Raw genomic sequence first — 27,137 nt, 5'->3', positions numbered from 1 at the left:
GGGGGGAAAAGGACTTGGCAGGCTTTGTGTCACAGGGACCCCGGGACACCATTACAGGATAAGCAGCCGGGAGGCCTGAGATGTCCCAGGACGCAGGTCCACTTGTGCCCCTCACTGGCTGTGGGACTCTGGGCCGTGATGCCCCTCGCTGAGCCTCCGTGTCCTCCTCCGTGAAATGGGCATAATGACAGCCTCCACCTCAAGGGGAGAGCATGAGGGTTTGAGCATGAGAGGTGGGTCAAGTATGGAGAAGGACGCCCAGCTCAGAGCAGGGGCTGGACTGGCTCCAGTCCTGCTCCTGGGCCAGGGGAGCAGGGTTCCCAGAACCTCGGAACCTCGGAAGCAGGTGGGTACCCGGGCTTCAGTCCCAGGCCTGGGGATGGAGACTCTGGGACAGGGAAAAGCCAGCTCTGGGAGCGAGGCGGGGGCTCTGAGTGGAGCTGTCCCGAGCAGAGCACCCAGGGTCGGGGGTCCCCATTCCCCCGGCTCCCTTAGATGGCCTCCAGAGGCCCAGCAGGTGGCCAGTGGGCAGAACTCTCCTCGCCGGGCTCTCCCATTCCCCCAGACCTCTCGAGAGTCTTAAAATATTAATTCATTTTTTTAAGACATAAAAATAATTCATGCTCCCTGTGATGGCAAACATTCAAATAAGGCAGAGGCCTGGTGAGCACTCTAGAGGCCAACAGCCTAACATTCGGAAGCAGCGGCCTCAGTTTCTCCTGCAGAGCCGGCCTGCTACCTGCTTGTTCTCGTTCCCATCACTGGCTTCTGTCCCACGGGCTCATTCTTCACGAGACACATGGATGAGCCACAGCCCAGCGGTCCGGCCAGGGGGAGCACCAGCATGTCCAGAATGCAGTCCCCCTGAATCAGGCCTCAAGTCCTGGTCCCAGAGCCTCCCTCAGCAGGATAGGAACTGGGCCACAGGCCGCTCCGGGCCCCTGGAGCAAAGGCCTTTCAGGACTTAAGGCCTGATGGCAGGAGAAACCAAGACCACCACTTCCAAACGTTAGGCTCCTCCTGCTCGGCCCAGCGACTGTGGCTCCCAGCCCCTGGCCTTCCCCGCTGAGGCCTGCTCTGGCTAAGGAGGTCCAGGTGCAGGCCAGGCCCCAGCTCCCAGCCACCTACCTTCTCCCTGTGTTCACAGGCTGAGATTTTCTTCTGTCTCTGCATTTTGCAGAGGAAGAGCTGTTGGTGGCTGAGCCATGCCAGGGGACAGGGACCTGACTCCTGACTGGGGCTTTTTCCCTGGGGCTGTTGCAGGCAGAAAGGCACCCGGCCGCACCCTCTACACCCTCCTCCACTGAATCGTCACTGTGATGAAAAGCCCAAGGACTGTGCTAGCTAGACCTGCTCCCAGGTCTGGGGCTGGAGAATGGCTAGTCAACCCAAGGCCACCATGGGACATCGACTGAGTGTGCTTCCCCCTCCTCCACCCCAGGGGACAACCCTGCCTCAGTTTCCCCAAATGTTGCTGGGCCAGCCCCTGGGTGTATTTTCCCATAACCACTAGAGGGCAGTAGGGACCGCAAAACAAGGCCTCATGTTGCCACCTTGTGACCAACTTCAGCATTGCATCTTGTCTGGACAATCTTTGTTCTTCAGCGACCCTAATTGCCCATCAGTAAAATGGGTTTAGCAGGTAAGAGTCCGAAAAGGGGCAGGCAGGAAAAGCCACACCTCTCTGCTGAAAGGCAAGAACCTCTGCCCCATTTTTGGTCATGCTCAGATCAGGGCATGTGCCTGTGGCCTTGATGACAGCGGAAGGCCGGAGGTGAGAACCACGCCAATACCTGCTGTGACCTTGGGCAAGCCCCATCTTTGCTCATCCCTGGGCAAGCTCTTGGAAGTCAGATAACCTTAGTGGGTTGGTGTGGTTGGTGATGGAAAGACTGCACAGAGTCGATGTGCACGGTTGACATGTGATGGGTGTCTTATGCAGCTGGTGGGGTCTGCTGTCCTCAGAACACACTCTCTGCTCTGTTCCCAACCAGGCTCCCAGAGCTCATGGTCAAGAGCTCCAAGAAGCAAGAAGACAGAAGTTGTGAGAACAGCGAGATCCTTCTGCCCTGGGAGTTAGGGAGGTCTCCCTGGGGAGGGCAAAACAAAGTTGGGGCTTCAAGAATTGGGAAGAATCTGGTTTGCTTTTTTCTGTTTGTTAGATTGTTAAATTTTAAAGCTTCACTTTGATTATGCCAATAATTATTTATTGTGCATGAATAAAACTTTCAGAAAAGCAAAAAGATGATGCCAATTACAGCCCCACCAACCTAGAGATACGACCACTTAAAGGTTTTTGGAGTACAGCCTTGCGGATTCTTTTTTATGCAGATTATAGTGCATATATGTATTTTTTAAAAAATGTTTGTTTTATTTCTTTGACACAGAGAGAGAATACAAGCAGGGGCAGAGAGGGAGAAGCAAGCTCTCCACTGAGCAGGGAGCCTGATCCGGGACTTGATCCCAGGACCCTGGAATCATGACCCGAGCCAAAGGCAGATGCCCAACCGACTGAGCCACCGGGGTATCCTTAGATCCACTGTCTTAACAGTGTCTTATTGCTCCTCCCTCTCTCTAGGTAAGTTTTTCCTTTTTTTAAGTAAAAATTTAGATTGTGTGGGATGTCTGGGTGGCTCAGTTGGTTGAACGTCTTCCTTTAGCTCAGGTCATGATCCCAGGGTTCTGGGACTGAGCCCCACGTCGGATTCCCTGCTCAGTAGGGAGCCTGATTCTCCCTCTCCCCCTGCTCATGCTCTGTCTCTCAAATAAATAAAAAAAATGTTTTTTAAAGAGATTTTATTTATTTATTTGATGGAGAGAGACACAGTGAGAGAGGGAGCACAAGTAGGGGAAGTGGGAGAGGGAGAAGCAGGCTTCCTGCTGAGCAGGGAGCCCAATGTGGGGCTCGATCCCAGGACCCTGGGATCATGACCTGAGCCAAAGGCAGATGCTTAATGACTGAGCCACCCAGGCACCTGTAAATAAATAAAATTAAATTTAAAAGCCCAACATAGGGGTGCCTGGGTGGCTCAGTGGGTTAAAGCCTCTGCCTTCGGCTCAGGTCATGATCTCAGGGTCCTGGGATCGAGCCCCACATCGGGCTCTCTGCTCAGTGGGGAGCCTGCTTCCCCCCCACCACCCGCCTACTTGTGATCTCTGTCTGTCAAGTAAATCAATAAAACTCTTTAAAAAAAAAAGCCCAACATAATCACAATCCCTTGTAAGAGGGAGGGATGATTCCAGAGAAGATGAGAAGCAGTGGCTGGGAGGGTTCGAGAAAGGTCCCAGAAATACTAATGCCCCCAGAACCCAGAGGGGCAAGGAGATGGCCTCTCCTCAGGGACCTCTGGAAGGAACCAGCCCAGAGGACACCTTGATCTCCACTCAATGAAACTGAATTCGGACCTCCAGCCTCTAGCACTGGAAGGGAATAGATATGTCTTAAGATACCATGTTTGTGGGTGCCTGGGTGGCTCAGCTGGTTAAGCGACTGCCTTCGGGTCAGGTCATGATCCTGGAGTCACAGGATCCAGTCCCACATTGGGCTCCCCGCTCAGTAGGGAGTCTGCTTCTCCCACTGACCTCTCTCTTCTCATGCTCTCTCTCTCTCTCTCTCTTATTCTCTCTCTCACAAATAAAAAAAAAAAAGATACCACGTTTGTGGGACAGCAGTCATAGGACACCAACACACGTGACTGAAGCCAGTGTGCTTGGGGAAGAGAATCCGAGTCAGGGGTCTAGTGACCTCTGGTGAGTCCCTTGTTCTGTCAGTTTCCTCCTCGGGAAATCCAGGGGTGGGGCTGGGCTCTTTGGTACAGAGGGGGTGCCCCACCCTGGCCAGCAAGGGTGGGGCCAGCCCCCTCTTTCGTCAGCATCCACAAGTGCTGTGGGGAGATAAGGGGCGGTGTGGATGGGCCACAGCAAATGGCCAAAGGAGATGGCTGGTGGCTGCCCCAGCTGGCCGCTGTTCCAGGAAACTGCCAGCAGGAGCCCAGGTCTGTCCCACCCCCTCAGGGGACAGGCCTCTGGCCCTCTCTGTCCTCAGTTTACTCATCCTGGGTTCTTGCCTGGCCTACCCCATTGTAGCTGGCCCTGGCCAGTCCTTGTAGCTGGTGTGACCGGTCCTTGCTGGTTTGCTTCGGCTTCCTCGTCAGCACTGGAGGGCAGGGACCAAGGTTCACGGCTAGGCTGCTGGGCCCCACACACAGGTGCTCCCCATTCCCTTCCCCTACATTCCAATCTGCTCAGACCAGTGAGATCAGGACTGGCGGAGGGGGAGGAGGGGGGGCAAGGGGGCAGCTGGGAGCCAAGGTTGAGAACATGGCTTCAGAGTCAACAAAGCTGGTTTGAATCTCAGTTCAACATTTACTTAGCCTCTGTATGAACCCAGACAGGTGCCTTCCCTGCTGAGCCCGTCAGGAAGGTACTGTGCCCATCTTGAGGAGGCTCAGAGAGACAGGAGATTTGCCCGGAATCACACAGCCAGGTGCCAGGATTCAAGCACAGGCCCGCCCAATGCTTCCCAGGCTCTCTGTGGCCTCCCAGCCCAGGAGAGTAGCCAGGCACCAGGTGCCACCTGCCTGGGGCGAGGCATAAGGCTCCTGCTCTCGGATGGAAGTCCTCACGGGTGGGTGGAAGCCTGGTCCCTGTCTCCTGGGCCTCCTGGTGGGCGGCCCCAACAAAGCCCAGGGGTCTGCTGATCTGCATTTCAGGCCCCGTCACCTACTCACGGTGAGGCCCTGGGCAAGTCACTTCCCCCGGCCCCCACCTCAGTTTCCTCACCTGAAAAATGGGATCATGGTGGCAGGAACCCATCCTTCATCTTCTGAGGGCTCAGCTAAGTCCTGTGTGTGCAGTGCCCCAGCCGGTGCCCTCAGGATTAGAGATGGAAGGGCCTAGCTTCAGGAAAGAGACATGAAGATTTGCCTGATCGCGCAGCACAAAGGGCTCCCCTACCCCAAACCCCAGGTTGGAGAGCCCCGGCGTGCACAAGCTTCCTCAAACTGGAGGCTAGAATGACAAGCACTGACAGTGAAATTCCCGGTTGGGGGAAGGGGAGCTGGTTTTTAAGGACCAGTCCTTTCAATTTCCTGTCTCATTGTGACATTTTAAAAAACTTAACTATTTTTAAAATTTGAGTATAGTGGACACACAATGTTACATTCCATTCCATTTTTTTAAGAAATAATTTATGCCTCACATTCTTTTTTTATTTTATTTTTTTTTATTTTGAGAAAGTGAGTGGACACATGGGAGTGGGGGAGGGACAAGCAGACCCACGCTGAGCTCAGAGCCTGATGCGGGGCTCGATCTCACATCCCCAAGACCATGACCTGAGCCGAAATCAAGAACTGGATGCTTAACAGACCAAGCCACGCAGGCACCCCACATTCTTCTTCTTTTAAAGATTTTATTTTTAAGGGGCTCCTGGGTAGCTCAGTTGTTAAGCATCTGTCTTCGCTCAGGTCATGATTCCAGGGTCCTGGGACCCTGCTCAGCAGGAAGCCTGCTTCTCCCTCTCCCACTCCCCCTGCTTGTATTCCCCCATTTGCTGTCTCTCTCTCTGTCAAATAAATAAATAAAATCCCCCCCCAAAAAAGATTTTATTTTTAAGTGATCTTTATGCCCAATGAACTCACTACCCCAAGATCCATAGTCATAGGCTCCGTCACCCGAACCAGCCGGGTGCCCTTCATGCCCACTAACAGTCCTCCCAGGCAAGTCTTATTTTCTTCGTCTAATGGACAAACAGGCTCAGAGAAGTGGTGTGAGTTGCCCGAGGCCACACCTCAGCCGCACTGGGGCAGGGACTTCCAGTGTCCCGGCATCTATCCACAGAAAGTCAGCCAGGCTTTCTGTAGCTCCCTCATCCCCCGTTCCCCCAGACTGCGCCAGGCTCCCCCGGCCCCAACTTCACAGGAGGAGGCTGGATGCCACCTGCAAAGACCTGAGTGCCTGAGAGGAGCCCCCCCCCCCACACTGCCACCAAAGTGCCAGCTAGTCTCCAACCCCAACCGGGGCAGAGGCTCCTCTCAGCCAAGATGAAGGAATTGCGGAGCTAACCAGGTATGAAAGTTAGCACAGACGTACTAACCTAACCAATACGAAATTACTACCTTAACAGTTCTGGAGGTCGGAAGCCTCACGTGCATCTTACTAGGCTAAAATCAAGGTGTCAACAGCGCTATGTTCCTCCTGGAGACTCTCGGTGGAGAATCCATTCATCTCTTCCAGCTCCTAGGGGCCGCCCACATTCCTTGACTTGTGGCCTCCTCCTCCCATCTCCAAAGCCAGTGACCTCAGGCTGAGCCCTTCTCGGGCTGAGCCCTTCCCGTGCCTTCTGCTTGGCTCTCCCTGCTCGGTCTCCCCCACTGAAGGACCCATGTGACTTTACCTGGGGCCCACCGGGATAATCCAGGATAATCTCCCTATTTTAAGGTCAGCTGATTAGCAAGCTTCGTTGCCCTGTGCCGTGTAACCTAATTCACAGGTTCTGGGGATTAGGACAGGGACATCTGTGGGAGGGGGCATAACTCTGCCTGCGGTACTACGGGACGGTTGGGAGAGTAGGCTCGGGTTAAAGGGGTCTACTTGGCAAGCCCTGATCATTGGGAAATGGTTTCTGCCTGTTACCCTGGCAATGAACAGCTGAAGCAGGTGGCGTGTTAGTTTCCAGGGCGGGGGAGGCGGGGGTGGTGGCCCAGGCGGCCATTAACAAATCACTTAGGTGACCCTGAAAGACAAAATTTCACTCTCATCGTTCAAGAGGGCCTGAGTCTGGAATCCAGGTCTTGGTGGCGTTGGGTCTTTCTGGACAATCTGAGGGAGAAACTTCTTGCCACTCCCCTTGCTTTGGGCGGCCCCCTGCAATCCCTGGCTTTTCTTGGCCCTGTGGTCACATGGCCTTTCCTGTCATTCTCTTCCGGGCATGTCAGTCCAAAGTCCCCTGTTCTAGGCCACCACCTATTGGACTTGGGGCTCATGGTAATCCAGTGTGACCTCACTTTAACTTGATGACATCTGCAAAAGCCTCTTTCCAAATGGAGTCCACATTCTGAGGTTCCCAGGGGACATGAATTTTGAAGGGACGCTCTTTGGCCCAGCACAAGTGGTATACGTACCAGTTTCAAACTGAGCACACTTCTGGGTCTCCCCACAGCTTCTGAGTGCCACAGCCCCCTGGTGGGTTCCCCAAGCTGCTTCCTACTACCCCCTGCTGCCCTGACCCATGGTACTTGGGGCCATCAGGGGACAGAGTGTAGACAGTTAATGAAAAGGCACCCCGCACCGTTAAGTGCTGGGGAGACACTGCAAACGGATTCGCTGCCCCCGAGGCCTCACCTTCTCCTAGGGAGACAGGCAGAAAGCAAATCAAGAATGCAGGTGGGGGGTGCCTGGGTGGCTCAGTCGGTTGGGTGTCTGCCTTTGGCTCAGCTCATGATCCCAGGATCCCAGGATGGAGCCCCACCATCGGGCTCCCTGCTCCGCGGGGAGCCTGCTTCTCCATCTCTCTCTGGCCCTCCCTTGACTCATGCACTCTTACTCTCTCAAGTAAATAAAATCTTTAAAAACAAAAAAAGAATGACCGGTGGGACCCTATAACATCCCTCAGTGTGCATGTGCTCCGGTGAGGCTGGGAAGGGCAGCCTGGGAACCGACAGCGCGTGCAGTGTGCAGCCTCCACAGAGGGTTTACTGGTCGGGAGGGATCAGCTCCGCCCAAGACAGACTCAATCCGACAAGGGCTGAGTTGGGCTCTGATGACCTGGGTAGAGCACCCCAAATCCTACAGATACCAGCGCTCAGGAGGGAGTGCCTCTGAGATGCCCAGACGGGCTAGCTTTCTCATTTTCTCTGATGACAAATGTGGATTCATCTTCCACCGTGCAAACGCTCCCTTCCCCATCACCTAAGCCCATATCAGAAAGATCGTGGCTCCGTCCTCCGCTTTGAAAGAACTTTATTAGAAGGCTGTTTTAAATGACAACGCCCAATTCTTTCTTAATTTGCTTTTTCACAAATTCCAGTTATCGCTAGGTTTATATATAACAATAATTTTTGCATTGATCTTTGCGTCCTATTTGAATTGTCCTCAGCAGGCCGTTCTGGTGGAATGGAATTGCGACTGCAAGCCGCAGGCTGACCAGCATGCTGAGCAGGGGTGGCAGCGGCTGGGGGGGGTGGTGGGGAGAGGGGCCCCGGGAGGGAGCCCACTGCACAGGCAGGGCGGGATACTGGCCGCCCTCTCCTGGGGCCCCCACCCCAAACTCACAGTGATAGGCCCCTCAGCGCCTTATCATTCGAAAGGATGAAACGAAGAGATCCTCCCAGCCCAAGAAATGATTCGGACTTCCGTCTTCAACGGAATTGAAATTTCTGCCACTCTTCCTGCCCCTTCTCGAACCCTCAGATCCTAAGGCTTCCTGGGTGCGAGCCCTGTCCCAACCTGCCCAAGGTCATCTCCCCTTGACCAGGGCCCCTCCCCACCTGACCTTTTATCTGTCGCCAGTTCCGTGGAATTTCTTTGGACAGACTTGACGTCAGTGTGGCCAGGAGCGGGAAAGGTCACTCCCACGGGCCCTCCTTCCTCTCCCCACCCGGCCTGGAGGGGGTTGGGAAGGTACAATCAACCATGAACATAAATATGAATACAAAATGAACTTGAAAATGACAGGCTATTAATTAAACAAATCTATAAAAATAGTTAGGACATAACTCTGTTCAAATAAATACGAAATAAATAGGCTCCAAGCAGTGTGACCCCCTGTGTCAGCGGAATGTGAGGCTGGTCCCACTCTGCCCCGACTGGGATCGGACACGAATCCCCAGGGGCTCGGAAACAGACTTTTTAATGCAGTTGGCCAGGCTCTCTACCCCCTTTGGCTTCCCTGTGGAAGCACAGAATGTACCCATCTGTCCAGCTTGTCCTTCTGAACAAAAACCCTTTGCCCAATGACACCTAGTTAAGGCCTTGAACACCTTTTCCTCCTCTCATCACGGCGCACAGATGCGGGGCAGCGGCTGCCCCTTCCCGCAGCTCCGGGATGCCCGCTCTGCCCATTCCAGATCGGGGACAGGGAGTTTTGGTCCTAAGCCGGCTCCAGCCCTGACAGAGTCTGGGGCCAGCTCAGAGCACCAAGACACCCCCTGCCAACCGCCTCCCCACCCCCCGGCAGCAGGAGCAGCAAGGGGCCAGCATGCGCCTTCTGGGAAGCCACGCCCCGGGATGCCAGGCGGTCAGTGGAGGTGCTGGGCCCTGTCCCCCGCATGCACACGCACATCCAGGGGCCTGTCTGTTGGGGAGCTCAGAAGCCAACAGCGGGGCTCAGATGAGGGTGAGCACAAAGCCGGACTCCTCCTCCCTCTGGCCGGCACAACCTGGCCAGAGGGGACCCTGCAGGCCAGGAAGCCAGGCCCCCTCGGACCAAGGGGAGAGGAGTGAGCGCTAACATGGGGGAGGGCTGGTGCCCTCCTCCTACCATATTAACACGGTAGCGAGGAAGGAAGCAAGACGGGCACGGGGCGGGCGCCTGGCAGGCCAAAGGGCAGGGCCCGAGGCTGGTGGTCTGGCTGCTCGATGGAAGAACGAAGCCGGCTCTGGGCCCCGCCATCCGGCAGGCACCGCTGGAGACGTTGTGTCCCTGCGTGCACATGCCCGTGTCCTGCTGGCCCCTGGGACAGACGTGCCGGCCGGCCGGGGTCAGCAGGACGCAGCCAGTGGGCCTGCCGGGCCCTCCCCCACTCCCTCGCGGGCGCATCCCAGGCTTTTCACAGCTTGGCTTCAGTCAGCTTAGTGTTGGCACATTCACAGAATGGATGGCTGCACACCCCGGGGCTGCGGGCCCGGGATCCGTGAGTCCGCTGAGCGAGGCGCAGCTGCCCCTGTCCCATCACCGCGACTGCACGCCCAGGGTGATCTTCAGGTTCTCGTAGACCACGTAGCTGATGCTCACGGCTGGGATCACCTTCATGAAGTTGGGGGCCAGCCCCCGGTACAGGCCAAAGGCCCCCTCGGTCCGCAGGATCTGTCTGAAGAGGCTGCTCATGGTCACCTCCGGAGCGCCCTCGATGGAGGCTGTCGTGAGAGGGGCACCCGTCAGGACTGGGCCAGCTCCTCCCCAGAGCCCCACCTGCCTTGCCAGGGGAGATGGGCCCCTGGGGACTGGCCCAGAGGCAGCATTACCTTGGGCTTGCATCCGGGTCCTGACCAGGGCCAGTGGGTAGCTGGCCAGCTGGCCGCAGGTGCTGGACATGGTGCCGCAGGCCAGGAGCACGAACACGCCAGGGTCCGCGCTGTTGACCGCGTAGCGCTGCAGCCAGGCGTTCTTGAGTGTCTGGAAGGGAAGGGGGGCCGGGGGCCGGGGATGAGCCGAACGGCCTGTGAGCTCCGGAAAGAGCTTATGAGACACAAAGAGCCAGGGGTCTGGGGGTGGGGCACAGTCATCGGATCCGTGCAGGGCACATTTCCTTGTCACATGGGATCCTTGAGGCCACTGTAACCTGATTCACTTGGCCTGCCCGCCTTTTGTTTCTGCTGTCACTGGGGATTCCCGGATAGGACAAGGAGCGGGCACGCGGCAGGGGCAACACCCCCTTCCCCACCCAGAGAGCCTGACTTCTGTGGTCTGAGGTCTGCTGGGGGCCCAGTGAGCCCTCCTAGCATCGCAGTGAGTCCCTGAGGGTGCAGAACCTGGGGGCTGCCGGGGCAGGGGGTGTGACAGGAGACCCTCACAGCAGAGAACAGAGGGGTCTGCAGCCATCCCCCAGTGTCCAGCAGGGAGTGAGAACAGGCGGGGGCGGGGGGACAGCTAGGAGGGGTTTCTGAATCCCTGCTACTGGCGCAAGGGGCCTGAGCCCGCTGGGGCCTCACCTCGTAGACGGCTAGGTCTATGCCAGCGTAGGGGATGATCCCCAGCATGTTGGGAACATAGCCTTTGTAGAAGGCGGCCACCCCTTCTCTGGCCAGGATCTTCCTGGCGCAGTCCAGCATGCCCGAGTACTGGCCTGTCTTGCGCAGGGCCATCCGGGTCTTCAGAACCTGGAGGACCAAAAAGGAGCAAGGGAGCGTGAGCGCGGCCCCTCCTTACCCTCAGCCCCGTGCGCACTGCCCACTCTAGGACCAAGGCGGCCTCACCTCCATCGGGTAGATGCTGCTCTGGGCGATGGCCCCAGCCAAGGACCCAGCCACAAGTCTCTCGTGAATCCTCAGAGCCTCCTGGTCACTCCCCACAAGACGCTTGATCTAGAGCAGAGAGTAAACGAACGGCTCTACCCCAGAGACCAGCACTGCTGTCCCCGGCCCTGGGGTTCCTCCCAGAGCCAAGACCTGGTGTCCCTGGCACGTCTGGCCCTGCCCAGAAATAGAAGGAACTGGCCCACACCGGGGATGGCAGCAGAGGGGGGGGCTGGACCCAGCTGCCTGCCTCACCCTGGTGTCCCCTGGGTACAGGGGCTGGCTCTAGCTTCTAAGCCATCAGCAGGGCAGGGACCTCGGGCCAGGGTAGCTCAGGAAGCAGCTGACGATAGGAGACTCGCCTGGGGAAGCCGGGTCCTCACCTGCTCGTACGCCATAAATTTGATGGCTGACTCCGGGGCAATTTTGAGGACGTTGATGCCGTTGCCCCGCCAGAGTGATTTGGCTCCACCTTCTCGAATCATCTGCGTGAACCCGCCCACGATGCACATGTTGTTGCTGCGGGAGGCATGGACCTGGGGAGGGAAGGATTAGTGGTCAGAAAGAACCCCAGAGCCGGGGGGTGGTGGCCATCATGGGACAGAGAGTCTCTACTGCAGCCCTGCACACTGGGGTCAGCAGGCAGCTCTCTCCTGTCAGGGTTCTGAAGGGTAACTCCGCACTGGGAGAATCCGACATGGCTACCCTAGGTCTTCACGGTGTACTGTGTGCAGACATTGTGCCAGAAACCCATGCGGCCCCCACTTTAAACCCATTTTTTCCAACAGAGCTTTTTTTTTTTTTTTTTAAGATTTTATTTATTTATTTGAGAGAGGGAGAGATCGAGCGAGCAAGTGAGAGAGAGCACAGGTGGGGTGAGGGGCAGAGGGAGAAGCAGACTCCCCGCTGAGCAGGGAGCCCGATGTGGGACTTGACCCCAGGACCCTGGGATCATGACCTGAGCTGAAGGCAGATGCTTATCCAACGGAGCCATCCAGGCACCCCTCAAAAGAGCTTTTTATTACGGAAAAATTTCAAACACATACAAAAGTGCTGAGAGTTACGTTATGGGCTTTCACGAACCCACAGCCAGCTTCACTAATCCTAAAACCACGGATCACTTTCAGGTCCATCCCTGGTACGGTCATCCACCCTCGGGCTGCTTTCCATCTCCTACCGCATTCCCGGGAATTCGGTGAAGAAAAACCAACCCGTGAGGCAATGTGTTCAAGCCCCTTGGCTTTTACACAGGAACAAAGTCCTGGCACTGAAGTGACTGGCCCAAGGTCACACAGCTGTGAGGGCAAGACCCCAGTCAGGTCCTATCCCCTAAAGCTCTTCTCCCCAAACCATTCTGCCTCCCCACTTCCACTAGAGAAGGGAGTTCATGTTTAATAGGCTCAGGAGGGCAAGACGGAGATGAAAGGATGGCACCTTTTCTTTCTTCTTTTTTTTTCTTTTTTAAAGATTTTATTTATTTATTTGACAGACAGAGATCACAAGTAGGCAGAGAAGCAGGCAGAGAGAGGAGGAAGCAGGCTCCCTGCCGAGCAGAGAGACCGATGCGGGGCTCGATCCCAGGACCCTGAGATCATGACCCGAGCCGAAGGCAGAGGCTTTAACCCACGGAGTCACCCAGGCGCCCCTTTCTTTTCTTTTTTTAAACAATTTTAGATAGTGGGATGCCTGGGTGGGTCAGTCAGTTAAGCATCTGCCTTCAGCTCCGGCCATGATCCCAGGGTCCTGGGAGGGAGCCCTGCATGGGGCCCCTTGCTCAAGAGGGAGCCTGCTTCTCCCTCTGCCTGCTGCTCCCCCTGCTTATGCATGCTCTGACAAATAAATAAACCAAATCACAAGACCCAGTGCTCACCATCCCAGGAGGACGGCACCTTTTCCGAACAGGGCTCAGAAATACCAGCGCTGGCACACAAGCAAGGGACCGAGAGGGGTGACTGGACATGTTTAGGTGACACTGAAGTCCTACAGGGCATCCTCACACAGGCCAGTTTCGCAAGCTGTCCCTGACGTGGGCCTAGCTTATCTCTGCCCTGTGGACGTGGAGGTGGGCACCCGGCCAGGGTAAAGGTGTCAGGGCCAGGCGGGGGTCCGCTCGCACCCACCCTGTGCGCTACCTACGCAAGATATGCCCATGGAAACAGGTTCCTGCCAGCCCGGTTCTCACTGGCTTCACCTGTCCACGTTTCAGCCCTGTAATGTGACCCCTGGCTTTCGTGCCCCAGATACGATGAAATGCACCATGTGCAAAAGGGTACTTGGACCCGAATCTCCTGTTGCCCTCATCTGAGCAGTAATTCCAATCGAACTTACTGGGTTAGAAAAGTAGGAGCCCAAAGAGCGCAAGACAAAGGAAAAGGAAATCGACCCACTGAGGACCCACAGGGTAGAAACTGGGTGGTCTGAGGCCTGTTTTGGTACGTACTTGCATGAGCACCTTCAGCCTGTCCAGGGGCGCCGTGCAAGTTCTGGATACGGCCCCCGCCCCGCCTCCGGCCACCAGATGTCTCCACCACATCCCCGTCTGCCTCTCCTCCACTGTGAATTCATCGGGGACCGTCAGATTCTCACCCACATCAAAGATCTGCAAGGAAGACCAGCAGAGATAAAACAAGCAGGCTCCTGACACCTGTGGCCAGGCTGCTGGCGGCCAGCCAGGTCTGGAACCTGGCACCGTCCAGAACAACCCGCCCCAAGGGCCATGCTGATAGTGACAGTGCCCTGGGGCCCAGGTGGGGGACAGGCGGGCGGGGACTACGTGGAGGTGCTGCGATCCCCATCCCTGCGTGAGCCCTGCAGGGGCCCAGGGAGAGGATGTGAGAGCGCAGCCGGAAGAAAGCGGTTATAAAACCATTTGGCCTGCCTCGCAGATACCGCTCCTGCAGGAACGGCTTACAAAGGCATTTCAGCCGAGGATCACAGGCTGCCTGCGCTGAAAGGGTCAAGTCAGGGGTAAAAATTCTGAAACCCGATGTGTAACCAGATCACCCTGGCAGAACATTGCATAAGGCCTCGGCAAATATCAGAGGGCCGAGGGGCCTACGTAACAGCTGCTCTCCTGGGTGGCATCCCGACTGGTCAGAGCCTGCTCTGCTCTGAGGCCTGGGACATGCGCTGAGCTGCAGCCACCTGGAGAGCCAGGGGGGCCCTGGGGTGAGCCCCTGCCCTGGGCACTGTGGCAGACAGACCAGAGGCACGCCGCCGGCCTCTCCTCCCAGAGCGGGCAGTCTGGGGTGGTGAAGATGACAAGCGGGGCGGGCGTACTCCGAGTGAAGGGGCTCGCCGGCGGGGGGTCAACACGGCCATGACCAGGGAGGTGTGGCTGGGCCTTTCTGAAAAGCAGCGCTGACAGGGGTGAGAGAGCATGTATGGGACCGTGGGGACATTTTCTTTAACAGAGAGAGGGGACACTGAAAATGGGGTGCTGGGGGAAGAGACCTAATGGCTCTATTTGTCCTAGCAGAGTGTCCCCGCTACCTCAGGCGCACGTGGGCTTTGGGAGAACAAGCAGGACTGGGGAAGGGGGGTTTGGAGTGGACCCTGAAGGATGGCCAGCAGGACAGGAGGGCCCCCGGGGCAGAGGAAACCCCATATCTGGGAAGTGGTCAGGCTGCCAGGCATGTGGGAGCAGAGGGCACACATGGAGGGCGACTTGGGGGCTGGCGGAGGAGCGGAGTCTCCGAGGAAGAGGAGGTAAGGCCTCCCACCGGGATGGGGTTGATGCCCGGAGAGTGGGGACATGTGAACGGAGGCGGGAGAAAGCGCCTCCACACCCTGGACCCCGGGCCTCACCGTGGAATGCTTCCAGTATAGGATGATCTCGGGGATGTTCTCCACAGGGTGCAGAAGGTGGTAGTCTCTCCATTCATTCCAGTCGATGGTCATCGTGCCATTTTTATCCATGCTGCAAGACAAGTGCACGCTCGGTTGCCCCGGGGTAACAGGCCCATGTGTCAGCTGCACGTCCCCCCCTCCTGACAAGCCCAGGGCAGGCGCTGGGCCACCGAGGAAAGCACGGGAGGTGCCTCTGCCCCATCGAAGAGGCGAGGTGACTCCACATGCCACTTCGCACCAAAGCGAAAGCGGGACTACCATGGCCCACGAGAACCCCATTGTGATCAGGCACAAAGGTCAAGGAGGGAGGGAGTCACCGGGGTGACACGGATACTTACTAGGTGACAGGGCCCCAGAAGTGGCCCGTTCGTATTCTGACAGACAGACAAAGGAGGATGCAGAGGAGAGAGGAGAAACACAGATAAGTGCTCGGAGCAGATGTTAGTGAAGCAGGCACACACCACGGCCCGGCGCCCAGGGAGCCGTCCTAAGAGGCAGCTGTCCCCGACCAGCCGCTTCCAGCCCTAGGGAGCTGGAAAGATGCAGGCAGCAGACGCAGCGCTCCGAAAGCAAATCTGCGCTGATCTCCCGGCAGGTTTCTCTGCTCTCCCGGGGGACCAGGGAGAGCTGTCTAGGGGACACGCCTGACCACAGGGTGGAGAAAAAAGTCCGCATTCTCGGGGAGAAGTCTGCCCTGTGCGGGTGCTGAACCTAGCCCCTTGCCCACCAGGCGGAGGCTGCTCCTTGTTCGCCTTTCACCCACTTGAAATCCCCCCAACTAGTCTTTTCTCTCCACGGGTCACCGGTGAGCGGGCACACTTCCAGGTGACCTGTGACTCTGGCCTGCGACTCAGGGAGCGGCTGCTTCTGGGGAGGGGCTGCCTGCTCATGGCGTCAAACCACCAGAAGCCAAAGTTCAGAGCAACTGGGTCAACACAGTGAGTGGCGCCACGCGGTTGGTCCAAGAACAGTCTCTTTCATCACGCGTTTGTCAAACCATACAGAGGCTGACGAAGCTCTCACCTCTTGAGAATCTTCTCGGCCTGCTGTTCGGATATCTTGACTCCCAGGTCCCGTAGGGACTGCATAATCTCCTGGGCGTCGATCCGGCCTGCCAACAAGAAAGACTTCAGCCAGGGGCCAGGCCTGCCAGAGGCCCGCCGGCCCTGAAGGCAGCGCTCACCATCATTCTTGTCTTTTTTTTTTTTTTTTAAGATTTTATTTATTTGATAGAGAGAGGTCACAAGTAGGCAGAGAAGCAGGCAGAGAGAGAAGAGGAAACAGGCTCCCTGCTGAGCAGAGAGCCCGACGTGGTGCTCGATCCCAGGACCCTGAGATCATGACCTGAGCTGAAGGCAGAGGCTTAACCCACTGAGCCCCCCAGGCGCCCCTCACCATCATTCTTCTTGTCCAAACTCTTGAACACCAGTCTCAGCTTCTTCTCGTGATCCTGGAGATAATGGACAAACTCTTCAAAGTCGAGCTGCCCATCGAGGTCTTTATCTCCAGCTTGCACAATTTTCTACGAAACAGAAGTTAAGGTTTGGTCCTTGAGTTTGTGCCCCAGCTTTTCCTTGTTCCTCAGGGTGCCCCGTCCCCAGGAAACAACTGTGCCAACCTGGGAACAGATGTGGCCCCAAGGACCTGAGACGCTTCCTCTGCTCTATTCCCCAAGCCACCATTTGGATCCCTGAGGCCTGACCAGAACCCAAGGCAAGAGTCCACCTTGCTTCCCTCATAAGCAAAGCACCCCCAGGAGATGCCCTTCAGACACAGGCCAGCAGTGGCCAGCTTGGCATGTTCTCATCCCAGGTGTCCTGAAGACTAACTTACTGTACAACCAAGGTCAGCCGTGTGGCTCCCCTGCAGCCGTGTCCCTGGGGCCCAGCCTCGGCCTGCATGCTCCCTGCCCAAATGTGGGGACGGCCTTGGGCGCTCCAGATGCCATCAGGAATGCTGCAGCTTGCTTTTTATCCCCAATGTGGCACCGGCCCAAGAACAAATGGGTGACCAGGATAAAGGTACAGGGGCAGAGCTGGCCCCTGCCAATGCCTGCGTGGCAGAAACACTGCCAGAGGACCCCAGTAGGAGCCAAGGGAGACTATTCTTGGGCATGGGCTTATGGACACTACCGGCCTCTGATCACAGGGGAGCCAGATGACATAACTGACCTCAGCTCCCTCGAGCAGGTACCAAAAAGCGGGCCAGCTCTTAGTAGTTTCCGGATCCAAGAAGGCTTGAAGAGACCCCTTGGACAGAACTCTGTGCCTACTCTTGGTGAGCTTGGTGCAGTGGCTGCAGTTTTGTATGCTCAGCCCCTGGAAATTCTCCCCAAATCAGTAAGCCCTTGGCCTGTGCCACAGGGCCTGCTAAATAAAGGCTTGACCCCTAGTACCCTGTTGAATGCTCTCAAGCAGCTCTAGGAGGCAGATACTGTCATTCCCCCTATTTTTACAGAGAAAGAAACAAGCTCAGAGAGGTTAAGTAATTTATCCAAGGTTACACAGCCAGGGTGGTGGGCGGGATTCAAGCTAGGCCTGTTGGGACTCCAGAGCCACCTCCCTGGAGATCCTGCTGCCACCCTAAAAGTTAATCTCAAGAAGGTGGGTGACACACATGAGTCACCACAACCTAGCAACACCCCAAAATCTGGACCGAGAACCTCCTAAGGAAAATGGTCATCGTTTTCCTGTGTTGCCCAATTCTTTCGGTGAGAAACGGGCTCACTAGTCACAAACCAGTATGGCTTTAAAAGTGTCTGAGCCAGGGGGTTTGGAAATGGATGGACCATTGGTGAGCTGGTGCTCTCCAAGGATTATCATCATGGTTACTCTCTGAACCAGCTGATGGCCCTGTGTGACTGCTCAGCCACTAAGGGTACGAGGAGGAGGCCTGGACAGACACCATGTCACCTAACATGATCCAAAGAACAATGCCAGGGGTGTGGCTGGAATGTGAGACAGAGGCTGGCACATATTTTATCTGCTATCTGGAGTTAACTTCCTGCCGACATCTGTGCTCTCTGTCAAGAATGGTACAAATTACATATAGGGTTATCATTCTAGATTTATGGCAGGAGTGGAAATAGAATCTAGGAGGCGAATGTTAGGCACAGAGCTCTTTGGTATCTGGGCTGCTCTGCCACCAACGCGATCCACGTGCCTTCATGGGGGTGGGTATCCTGTATGCAGAGAACCCAAGGATGCATTCACTGCAGCTGCTTCAAGACATTCTCAAAGTCCTTGCTTCTACCTCAGAACCACCTGGCCTACTTTCTGTCTTCTTCCTAGGATATGCGAACCACCATCTGACCTCCACTGCCATCACGAGCAGTGGTGGACAGCACGAGATCTGATTAACAGACAAGTCAGGGTGCCTCTTTTGGAGGCAAGGGACACCCCCCGCCAACAGACTCTGGAGCCATTTCCCCATTTTTAAAATGTCATGATTTCTGCTGCCCCCCTGCTCCGAAAGTTAGTCTGGGAAGGCTTCCCCCTTCCCAGGACACAGTCGGGCCAGGCCAGCTCCAGCCTCCGTGGCTCGGGTTTCAAGCCCTGGGCCTCCAACAGGAGCTTCTCTGCCTCTCCCTCCCCCAGCCCTCAGAAACGGCCCCACAGTGGCTGGGCTGTGCCCCCCTTCGCGGCCCTGTATTTCCCTGGAACTCCCTTCACAACCTCCTCCCACCCCCAATCCGTGGCAGAATAATTCCTTCCCATCTCCCACAGGTGTCTTCCCAGTAATTCCGGCCTTCCTTGGAAGTCATATGAAAGCCAGTCATTCCCGTGAGGTGACATAACCCCTTCCAGGCTACAGCCACATGACAACTGGGGCAAGAACTTGCACATTTCAGACATTCTTTCCCTTGGGGTGGGGGGGGGCAGTTCGCGCACGCGCACTCTACCACCACTCCCGCATGCACGCAGCCCACCCCGGCAGGCGCCCGCCGCCGCCCCAGACCTGCTTCCACTGGCGGTAGGTGGAGAACTCCTGGGAGGGGATGAAGACGCTGAGTTTGAAGATGGACTTCAGCTCGGCGGGGAGCCCCTTGGACTCGAAGTACTGGAACTCGGTCTGGGTCTCCCCGATGAGCGGCACGTACAGGCACAGGCAGAGCATGCTGACCGGGAGCCGGGCGCGCGGGGCCGAGGGGAGCCGGGGAACGCAGCCCGGGCCGCACACTCGCTCCAGGGAAGCCGGGGCGCAGCTGTCATTGGCGACTCAGGCCCTGCCCTTTTACTTAATTGAGAAAAGCCGGCCCGGGGGAAGTCCTGCCCGCAGCCAATGAGCGCCGGGCCCGCGAGGAGGCGGCGATTGCTCAAGCGGGGGGTGTAAAGATCAGGACTGACGTCACGGGCGCCCCGAGTTAACTCTTCGGAAACAGGCCAGGCCCGAGGGAGAGTTCGGCCCCAACGAACCTTCACCCTCCGCTGCCAAGCCCTCCAGATGAACAAACAGCCCTCAGCCTGTTTTTCTACAAGGTCCCCAAACGCGTCACACAATACAATGGTTTTCTCTTCTTTGTCAATCATTCCCAGCAGAAAAATTAGTGGAAGTACAGATCCAGTCGATGATCGCTGGAAAGGGGCCCAGTTTAGCTGTGAGGGTAGAAGCCGGCGGTGGTTGCCTGGGACCTGGGGCCCCAGTCATCCTGCAAGTGGCCCCACTGGGGCCTTGGGCCCATTCATCCGCAGGGGAGCTGCCCCAGAGCGGGCTGAGCCCTGGACTCGGGCTGCGTGGGCCACCAGCCTTCTAGCTGGTTCCAGAGACCTTTTCCAGGCCACTCCGCAATGTGAGCACCTTGGAAGCAACCGATTCCTCTGCAGGCTCCCCCTGGGGTCCTGCAAGCACCCAGGAGCTGACACGATGGGGGCAGAACGGCCCTCACCAAAGGTGGTTGTGTGGAGGGACTCCCTAGAAGCACTGATCTGGGGGCAGCCGGGCCCTCCTGTAAAACCCCAGACACCCTTCAAAGCCCGCTCTCAGAACACTTCGAAGTTCAGTACAGTCCCAAGCTTTCTGGCCTCGGTCTCTGCTATTCAGGAGGGAAGTTGTAAATTTTAAATTAATTAAAATTAAATGAAATTAAAAATCCAGTCCTGAGTTGTGTGACCACATTTCAGGTACTTCACAGCACACGGACTCACTGAGCATTTCCACCACACAGAAAGCTCTATTGGGCAACACGGTTCTAGAACACCCCTTTGATGTAAGGATAAGAGAAAAATCTCAGGTCCTGGAAAGTCACGTTTGGGATATCACTTAAGGGTGATCCTCTCCAAGCCAGCCTACCATCTCCACATCATCCCTTCCCCACGGAAGATGTCAGGAGATCCGTGCTGCGGAGGCAGACCGCGTCACTGAGATGTTCCTTCTATGGTGAACCACTTCCTAATATAGACTAAATCTCACTACCAGGATGGATAAAAATGGATGGTTATAATTTGGAAATCACCGAAGTAAAAGGAACTTCTTAATTCGCTCAAAAGCTTCTTGTTAAGAACTAGAAAAAAGGATTTTAAAATAAGATGTTGGATGGGGCACCTGGGTGGCTCAGTTGGTTAAGTGTCTGCCTTCAGCTCAGGTCATGATCCCAGGGTCCTGGGATCCTTGCAAGGGGCTCCTTGCTCAGCGGAGAGTCTGCTTCTCCCTTTCTCTCTCCCTCTGCCTCTTCCCCTGCTCGTGCTCATTCTCAAATTAAAAAAAAAAAAAAAAAAAAGAAAAAAAAAGGAAAGGAAAAAAAAAAGATGTTGGGGCGCCTGGCTGGCTCAGTTGGAAAAGCAGGTGACTCCTGATCTCTGAGTTGTTGAATTCGAGCCCCATGCTGGGTGTAGAGATTAAATAAATAAAACTTAAAAAAATAAGATGTTGATGCTTAAATGCAGCATTATGAAACATCTGAGTAACTTACATGACATGTCAGCCCTTCTGAAAGAGATCTGATGATGAGTTTGTAAAGAAAAGGTCTTGGGCTGCACAGGGAGGGGCCAGTGAGGAATCTCGAGACAGCTGGGGTTATCCACATCTCTGCTCAGCCTCCACCCAAGTCCATGACACTCTGCTAGCTCTTCAACTACCCCATCCAGAACTTCTGGTTCAGGGCTATATTCATGTACAACTTATCTCTGCTACTGGGGGTCCTTGAAGGCAGAAGGCTACGGTTTTGAACCTCTGTACCTTGACTTGCTCATGGAGGGTGCTGAGAAAGAGCTTCTGAATGAGTGAAGCCAGCGGCAGGCCTTTATTACCCTGGGAAACAAACGTGACCGCCCCCGGTGAAGACCTAAAGTGTGTTTTTCTGAGTGTCTGCAGTTGCCGGGGTATTTTATCCACCTCAACAAGATCATGTAGTTATTTTTATTTTAAAGGAGGTTCGCCTGGGTGGCTCAGTCCGTTAAGATCTGCCTTCAGCTTAGGCCATGATCTCAGGGTCCTGGGATTGAGCCCCACACTGGGCTCTCTGCTCGGCAGGGAGCCTGCTTCGCCCTCTCCCTCTCTCAGATAAATCAATAAAATCTTAGGGGGGAAAAAAGGAGGTTCACATTTACAGGGCGCCTGGCTGGCTGGGTTGGTAGAGCATGTGACTCTTGATCTCAGGGTCTTGAGTTTGAGCCCCATGTTGGGTGGAGAGATTACTTAAAAATTAAAGAAAAAAGGAAGTTCACATTTAAAAATAAAAGAGCTACATTTTGAAATGCGGATCTTCCTTTGTTAAATGATTCATGTTTGCCTCTGAAACAAAAATAAGCTAGAGAGGGTAGCTGGGTGGCTCAGTGGGTTAAAGCCTCTGCCTTCGGCTCAGGTCATGATCTCAGGGTCCTGAGATCGAGCCCCGCATTGGGCTCTCTGCTCGGCGGGGAGCCTGCTTCCTCCTCTCTCTCTCTGCCTGCCTCTCTGCCTACTTGTGATCTCTGTCTGTCAAATAAATAAATAAATAAAATGAGCTAGAGAGATGCTGAAGGTATCTCATTTTACTGATGACTGCAGTCATTCCAACATAATATGGCAAGCATTCTGACTGAAAAGTTGTTTCAACTTGGAGATGCCTGTTTCTTAATAAACTGTATTTTTCAAATCATTCCGGTGAACGGAACCACAACGCTGAATTTTTCTTTCTTCTTTTTTTTTTTTAAAAAAGATTTTATTTGTTTGATAGACAGAGATCACAATAACAAATAAAAGTGAAACCTATATTCTGTACTTTGGGGGAAACTTATTAAATAAAGCATTATCAGATAAGAGCATCTGTTTTCTAGGCGGGGGGGGGGGGGGACCAGGATGAAACCCTGATTGTAACAAAGCTCATTACTCCACAGACCAATGGCATCATGGGGTCAAGAAATGTCCTCCGCAAAGCTCTGTGTGTGCTTGTCAAAATGTTATTTTACAATGCTAACGTTAATTCTACTCCAATGTTAATTTTAAGGGTGCAAACGTATTTTCATTGTGCAACTGAGACGGAGTCCAACAGTGTCTTCATTGGACAAACGTGAATTGGTGTTTGCTTATTTATTTAAACCACCCCTCCTCCTGAGTCTCACAGGTCACGCAGAATTCCACTTGCGCACACAAACTGAAAATTCTGCCCAAGTGAGCCAATCTCTAGGTACCTGGGATCCACGGTGAGTGCTGTATTCCCGGGGTTATAGACAGCAGGGCCCAGTGGGGGTCCTCGGGTCACCCCTTAAGCTGAGATGAGCAAACAGACTTGGAGAGGTGACCTAGCTCACCCAGCTCTTGTTACATCCATGTAAAACGGCACCCGAACCCGATACTGCCAAAAAGATTTTCGAAGTCAGTTTCCAAAGAAAGCCTGTAAGCCTGACGCGCAGAATTACAGTAAGTAAGCAAAACGTCATACTGAAAGGTGGCAGGTATGTGGGAAAGGTGTGACCGGAGCAGGTTCAGGCTTAGGCTTAGCTAGCAAACAACACAAGAGCCCATCGGTGTCACAGCTTCTGACCGCACAAAGGGGAAATACCAATACGAAAGATTCAAGCAAGGCTTGAGTTCGGTTCCTCTCGATTCACGCCAGCTCACGGCGTCCTGTGTCGTCCCTGTCCTCGTCCAGCCGGCTACCATTCTTTTCTGCTCTTTTTGCTTATTCTAATTTTGTGACCCAGATCTACTTTCACTGGTCTCTGCTGATGTCCACTCCTGTAACAACTAACATACAGAAGCAATCCCCGAGGACCCAGTGCTATCGGGTTCCATTTCCTCTGTTAAGATAGAAGTCCTCTCTCTGGCATCCTGTCCCCCCTCGAATCCGCCAATGCCACTACAAGTCGTCCCTGTTCTACCACGCTGGTTCAGGTGCCGAAACAGGTGCTTCCCGTCAGTGCGGAGCACCATGAGTAAGAACAGGGTGGGCAGAGTACCTTTGGGAGTGTGGCATTAGGTCATAAGGTATCTTCCCCCTCCCCTGCAATGACTCAGACCAAGCCAAAAATATTAATATGGGAGGGAGCCCTGCCACCATCCGGCTTTTGGAGCCCCACCCACCCGTAAGGCTCTCGAACCTCACTGGCCAGTGCCGCGGGAGTGTCATTTGATGATCGGGTTGCCATGACAGCCCAGGGTAGCCGGTTTCCAATGAAACCTGCCTACACTTGGGAATTAGACGCACAATGAGCAAAATTCTTGGAGCTCCTGAGAAGACAGCCCCTCAGGATTTGCAAGCTTGAATGCCGCTGAGGGCGTCTCTCGCTCCACACTAACGACTTTCTTCTCCAACTGCAGATTAACTGTAAGACAAAGATAAAGGGTGGGAAACGGGAATAGTTCCTAGAATAAAAAAGCCTGCAGGAACCTGACTCACCAGCAGACATATTTCCAAGGGGGGAAGTGAGGGCAAAACAAAGTAGCGTGGTTGGAGAGCGGGGAAGCTGAGGACCCAGGGGGACGTGTCTATAAGGTTTCCGCAGCGTTCTCCTGAAGGAGACAGCGAGGCCAGGTCCCCTCCGCCAGCGATCACAAACCCCAAAGCCCACCGTTCAGAGTCACTGCAGCCGGCGGGCAAGGCCACACACTTCAGGGACACACTAGTCCCACTGTCGGTTTATCCGCAAAATGCTCCCGCTCTCCCAGGTCTCGGTTTATCTGCTTTTAAAGAGTCCACGTTGCCCAGATATGCTTACTTTCTTGCTTCAAACCAAACCGCTGATCTGTCGCCATCCCCCCCGCCCCCCAAGCTGATCCATCTCTCTCTCTCTCTCTCTCTCTCTCTCTCTCTCTCGGGGAGAGTGCGTTAGTGAAAGGTGTGGGTTTCCGGCTCAGCCCCATGGCCCTTGACTGGCAGGCCAGGAGTGAAGCTGCTCAGAACAGAAAGTCCTGATGTGAGGCCACCCGGGGGGAGGGCTGGCAAGAGAAGCCAGGATGAGTTTGGGAAATGGAGCAGTCCCAAAGTCCAAAGTAGGCGAATTTAGAAGGGAGCCAGCCAATCCCTCGATCCCTCGGCCATAAGGCAAGCAGGTCTGGAAATATAAAAGCTCCTTACAGAGGAGAGCACCACTGCCATTTCCGAGCTCATCCCAGGACGACAGAAAGGTAGAAAGTGACAGGGTTCGAAGCACACCTCAGGCAGAACACAGACTCTGAGATCCACGCTGATCAGGACGAGGTGGGGGGAGGGGGGGCAATGACAATGGACAGACAGGGACACACGGACACAGAGGCTTCTCCTCTAAGCTCACACCTAAACGACCACAGAAGCTGTGGCATCCAAAGTCCATCCCACTGAGCAAAAGATAACAATTCAATTCAAGCCAACATTTGGGGGGAATCTACAATGTGCCAGACACAGGGCAGAACCTCTTTCTCTCTTCTAGTTGATTTTTGTCCTGAGGAGAATAGATTCAAAATAACCAGAATTCAGGAGGTCAGCAAGATCGCTCCTAATGCAGGCAGGAGAAATCCAGGGCAAACTGCACTTCCCAGTCTAATCCCACTGGTCCCGTTAAGACTGCTTTCTTAAAGTGAAGTGAGGCAGGTACAGGGCAAAGTCCCACACAGATCAGGGGCGACATCTCCCTACCCCTCTGTAACTGTTTAATCCTGGGCAAACTACCCAACCTTTCTGCACCTGTTTCCTCATCCATGAAACAGGGGTGTTTACTACTTACCTCGGCTCTTGGGGAGATGAGGTGAGATAACCCACGCTCAGAGCATGAGATGAACGGGAGGTTCTAGCACTCAGCGGCCCCGCAGACCCACGAGGGGCACTGGCCTCTACCTTGAGACTCCAGCCTTTCCTCTGACTCCTCCTCCCACTGCCTTCCTTGCAGACCCAAAGGCAAGGGGTCTGACCTTAGAGATGCAGGACAGGCTGGCCCTCCCCAGCTGCAGGCAGTTGGGTTCAACTCTGAAAATCCTCCCTGCATTGTTCAGACAGGCTAAGACATAAGACACACTGTCCTCGTTTGTCTCTTCCTTTCAAATGGCTCTCTGGGGCCAAACTGACAAATCCTAGCGTAAATCCTCTACTGCCTCCAGCCTTCTTTCCCCAAATGGCCACACCGAAGCAGTCATGGTAGGGTGATAAAGCTTTTACCGTGGCCACAGGAAGATTTTAGACTGAAGACTTGGGCTTCTTCATTGTCTAACACTTCTCCCCAGCCTCCGACACCAAACTGATTGATCTCTAAGTCTTCTCTTCCTCCCCACACTCCAGTTTTCTCCAGGAAACCGATCCTGGACCAGCCCCTAAAGTAGGAGGTCCTCGAGGTTGCCATTACCTTAGGAAACTGCTCTGCGGGTCCGACCACCAGCAAAATGGTGGGTCTCTTTTCCGTGGCCTCAGCCCTTCCGTCCTGTTTCCCCAAAAAGCTCGACATCTGGTCTCCCTGAGCTGGAGCCGGGGTGCCTCTGACTTCATTACTGGTCCCCTCTCTGGAGCCTTGGCACCCAGCGCTAGGGAGCAAGCTAGACAGAAAATGCCACAGCAGCTGCAGCATCACGGCTTCCTCCCAGTGTCGCCGGCGGTGACTGTCCACTTTGGAGGAGGGATGTGACCACAATACCAAGGATCTCTGGCTACACGGCTGCTTGGAAGGCTAGCCTGGGGAGCTGTATGGCTGGAAGCTCTGCATGCAGTGGCTGTTTCCTGCTCTTTCAAATTTGCTAGCACGGCTGTCCTGCCTGGCCTGAGAAGTCGCTCACTCTGCGAGAGCCCCACCGCCGGGCTGCTGGCAACGAGAGCGCGGCTGGAGCTTCTTCAATAAAAACTCCCTTTTGCAGGTGGACGGTGATCAAATGTGTGGCTTTTTTTCCAAAAGGAAAAAGCAAGAGCCCCACTGATCTCTCCTGGAGGCAGCAGCGACTTGGAGCTCCCAATTATGCAGCAGTCCTCGCTCCACTAATGAGCATCACCCCTGCGGGGACCCGAGCACCCCGTCCGCATTCTCACTGCAGCGGGGCGCGGCCAATCGCCTCGGCCGACACTGCCGAGTTCATTCTCCCACCGGCAACGTCCCTCCAATCACGGGCCGCCGATTCCCTGCATGCGGCCGGCGGTTCTGCAGGGAGGTGCCGATGGCAACCTCCAGCCGCCGAGCCTCCTAGCTCGCGGAATCCTCCCTGCGCTGCTGCCCCGCAGGAGCCCCACTCCCTCCTCTCCCGCGACATTCACCCTTAAGATTAACCAGATCAGGAGGCCCTGGCAACACTTCCTGACCCATCTAGCGACACTCTTCTCCGCTCCATTATCCCATTCTCTCTAATTGTGCGGAACACAATGCACGCCAGACCAGCTACTCCTTCTCCCGTGTCTTCCTCTGCACCATGAGCTGCTTGGGGGACCGAGTCACACATCTTTCTACCCCTAGGGCCCAGAACCAGGCACAGATGCAGTCTGTAGACTGGACTGAGTCGATGATCATGAATAAGAGGGACTTCATCTTTGGGCATCTGTTTCTTAATTTACCAGCTGACAAATGCAGGGACCAGTATCCCTCACAAAAGTCACCCTTCAATACAGTGTTCACAACCATTATTTTAAAAACACAAACACTGGGGGCGCCTGGGTGGCACAATGGGTTAAGCATCTGAGTCCTTCGGCTCAGGTCATGATCCCAGAGTCCTTGGGATCAAGTCCCGCACTGGGCTCCTTGCTCGGCGGGGAG

General features: G+C 55.1%; 1 protein-coding gene across 3 annotated transcripts in view; it reads right to left on the bottom strand.

Moving 5' to 3' along the window:
* Positions 1–7,942: 7,942 nt before the first annotated feature.
* Positions 7,943–27,137, bottom strand: part of SLC25A25 (solute carrier family 25 member 25) — a 34,249-nt gene continuing 15,054 nt past the window's right edge. Inside the window, exons 2-11 of one of the 3 annotated variants that reach the window (XM_080819551.1) lie at positions 18,979–19,065; positions 16,417–16,543; positions 16,045–16,132; positions 14,980–15,091; positions 13,613–13,771; positions 11,556–11,708; positions 11,134–11,241; positions 10,870–11,037; positions 10,183–10,333; positions 7,943–10,074 (exon numbers count right to left, since the gene is read on the bottom strand). In XM_080819551.1, the coding sequence (XP_080675677.1) occupies positions 9,890–10,074; positions 10,183–10,333; positions 10,870–11,037; positions 11,134–11,241; positions 11,556–11,708; positions 13,613–13,771; positions 14,980–15,091; positions 16,045–16,132; positions 16,417–16,543; positions 18,979–19,065 (1,338 nt within the window). In that variant the 3' untranslated portion in view covers positions 7,943–9,889. Of the gene's footprint in view, positions 10,075–10,182; positions 10,334–10,869; positions 11,038–11,133; positions 11,242–11,555; positions 11,709–13,612; positions 13,772–14,979; positions 15,092–16,044; positions 16,133–16,416; positions 16,544–18,978; positions 19,250–27,137 lie in introns of those variants that run through there. The other 2 variants (XM_080819550.1, XM_080819549.1) reach the window with 2 other exon arrangements.

Source organism: Martes martes (genome assembly GCF_963455335.1).
Source record: "Martes martes genome assembly, chromosome: 12".
In the NCBI taxonomy this organism is placed as follows: Eukaryota; Metazoa; Chordata; class Mammalia; order Carnivora; family Mustelidae; genus Martes; species Martes martes.
This window is presented reverse-complemented; position numbering and strand designations above follow the sequence as displayed.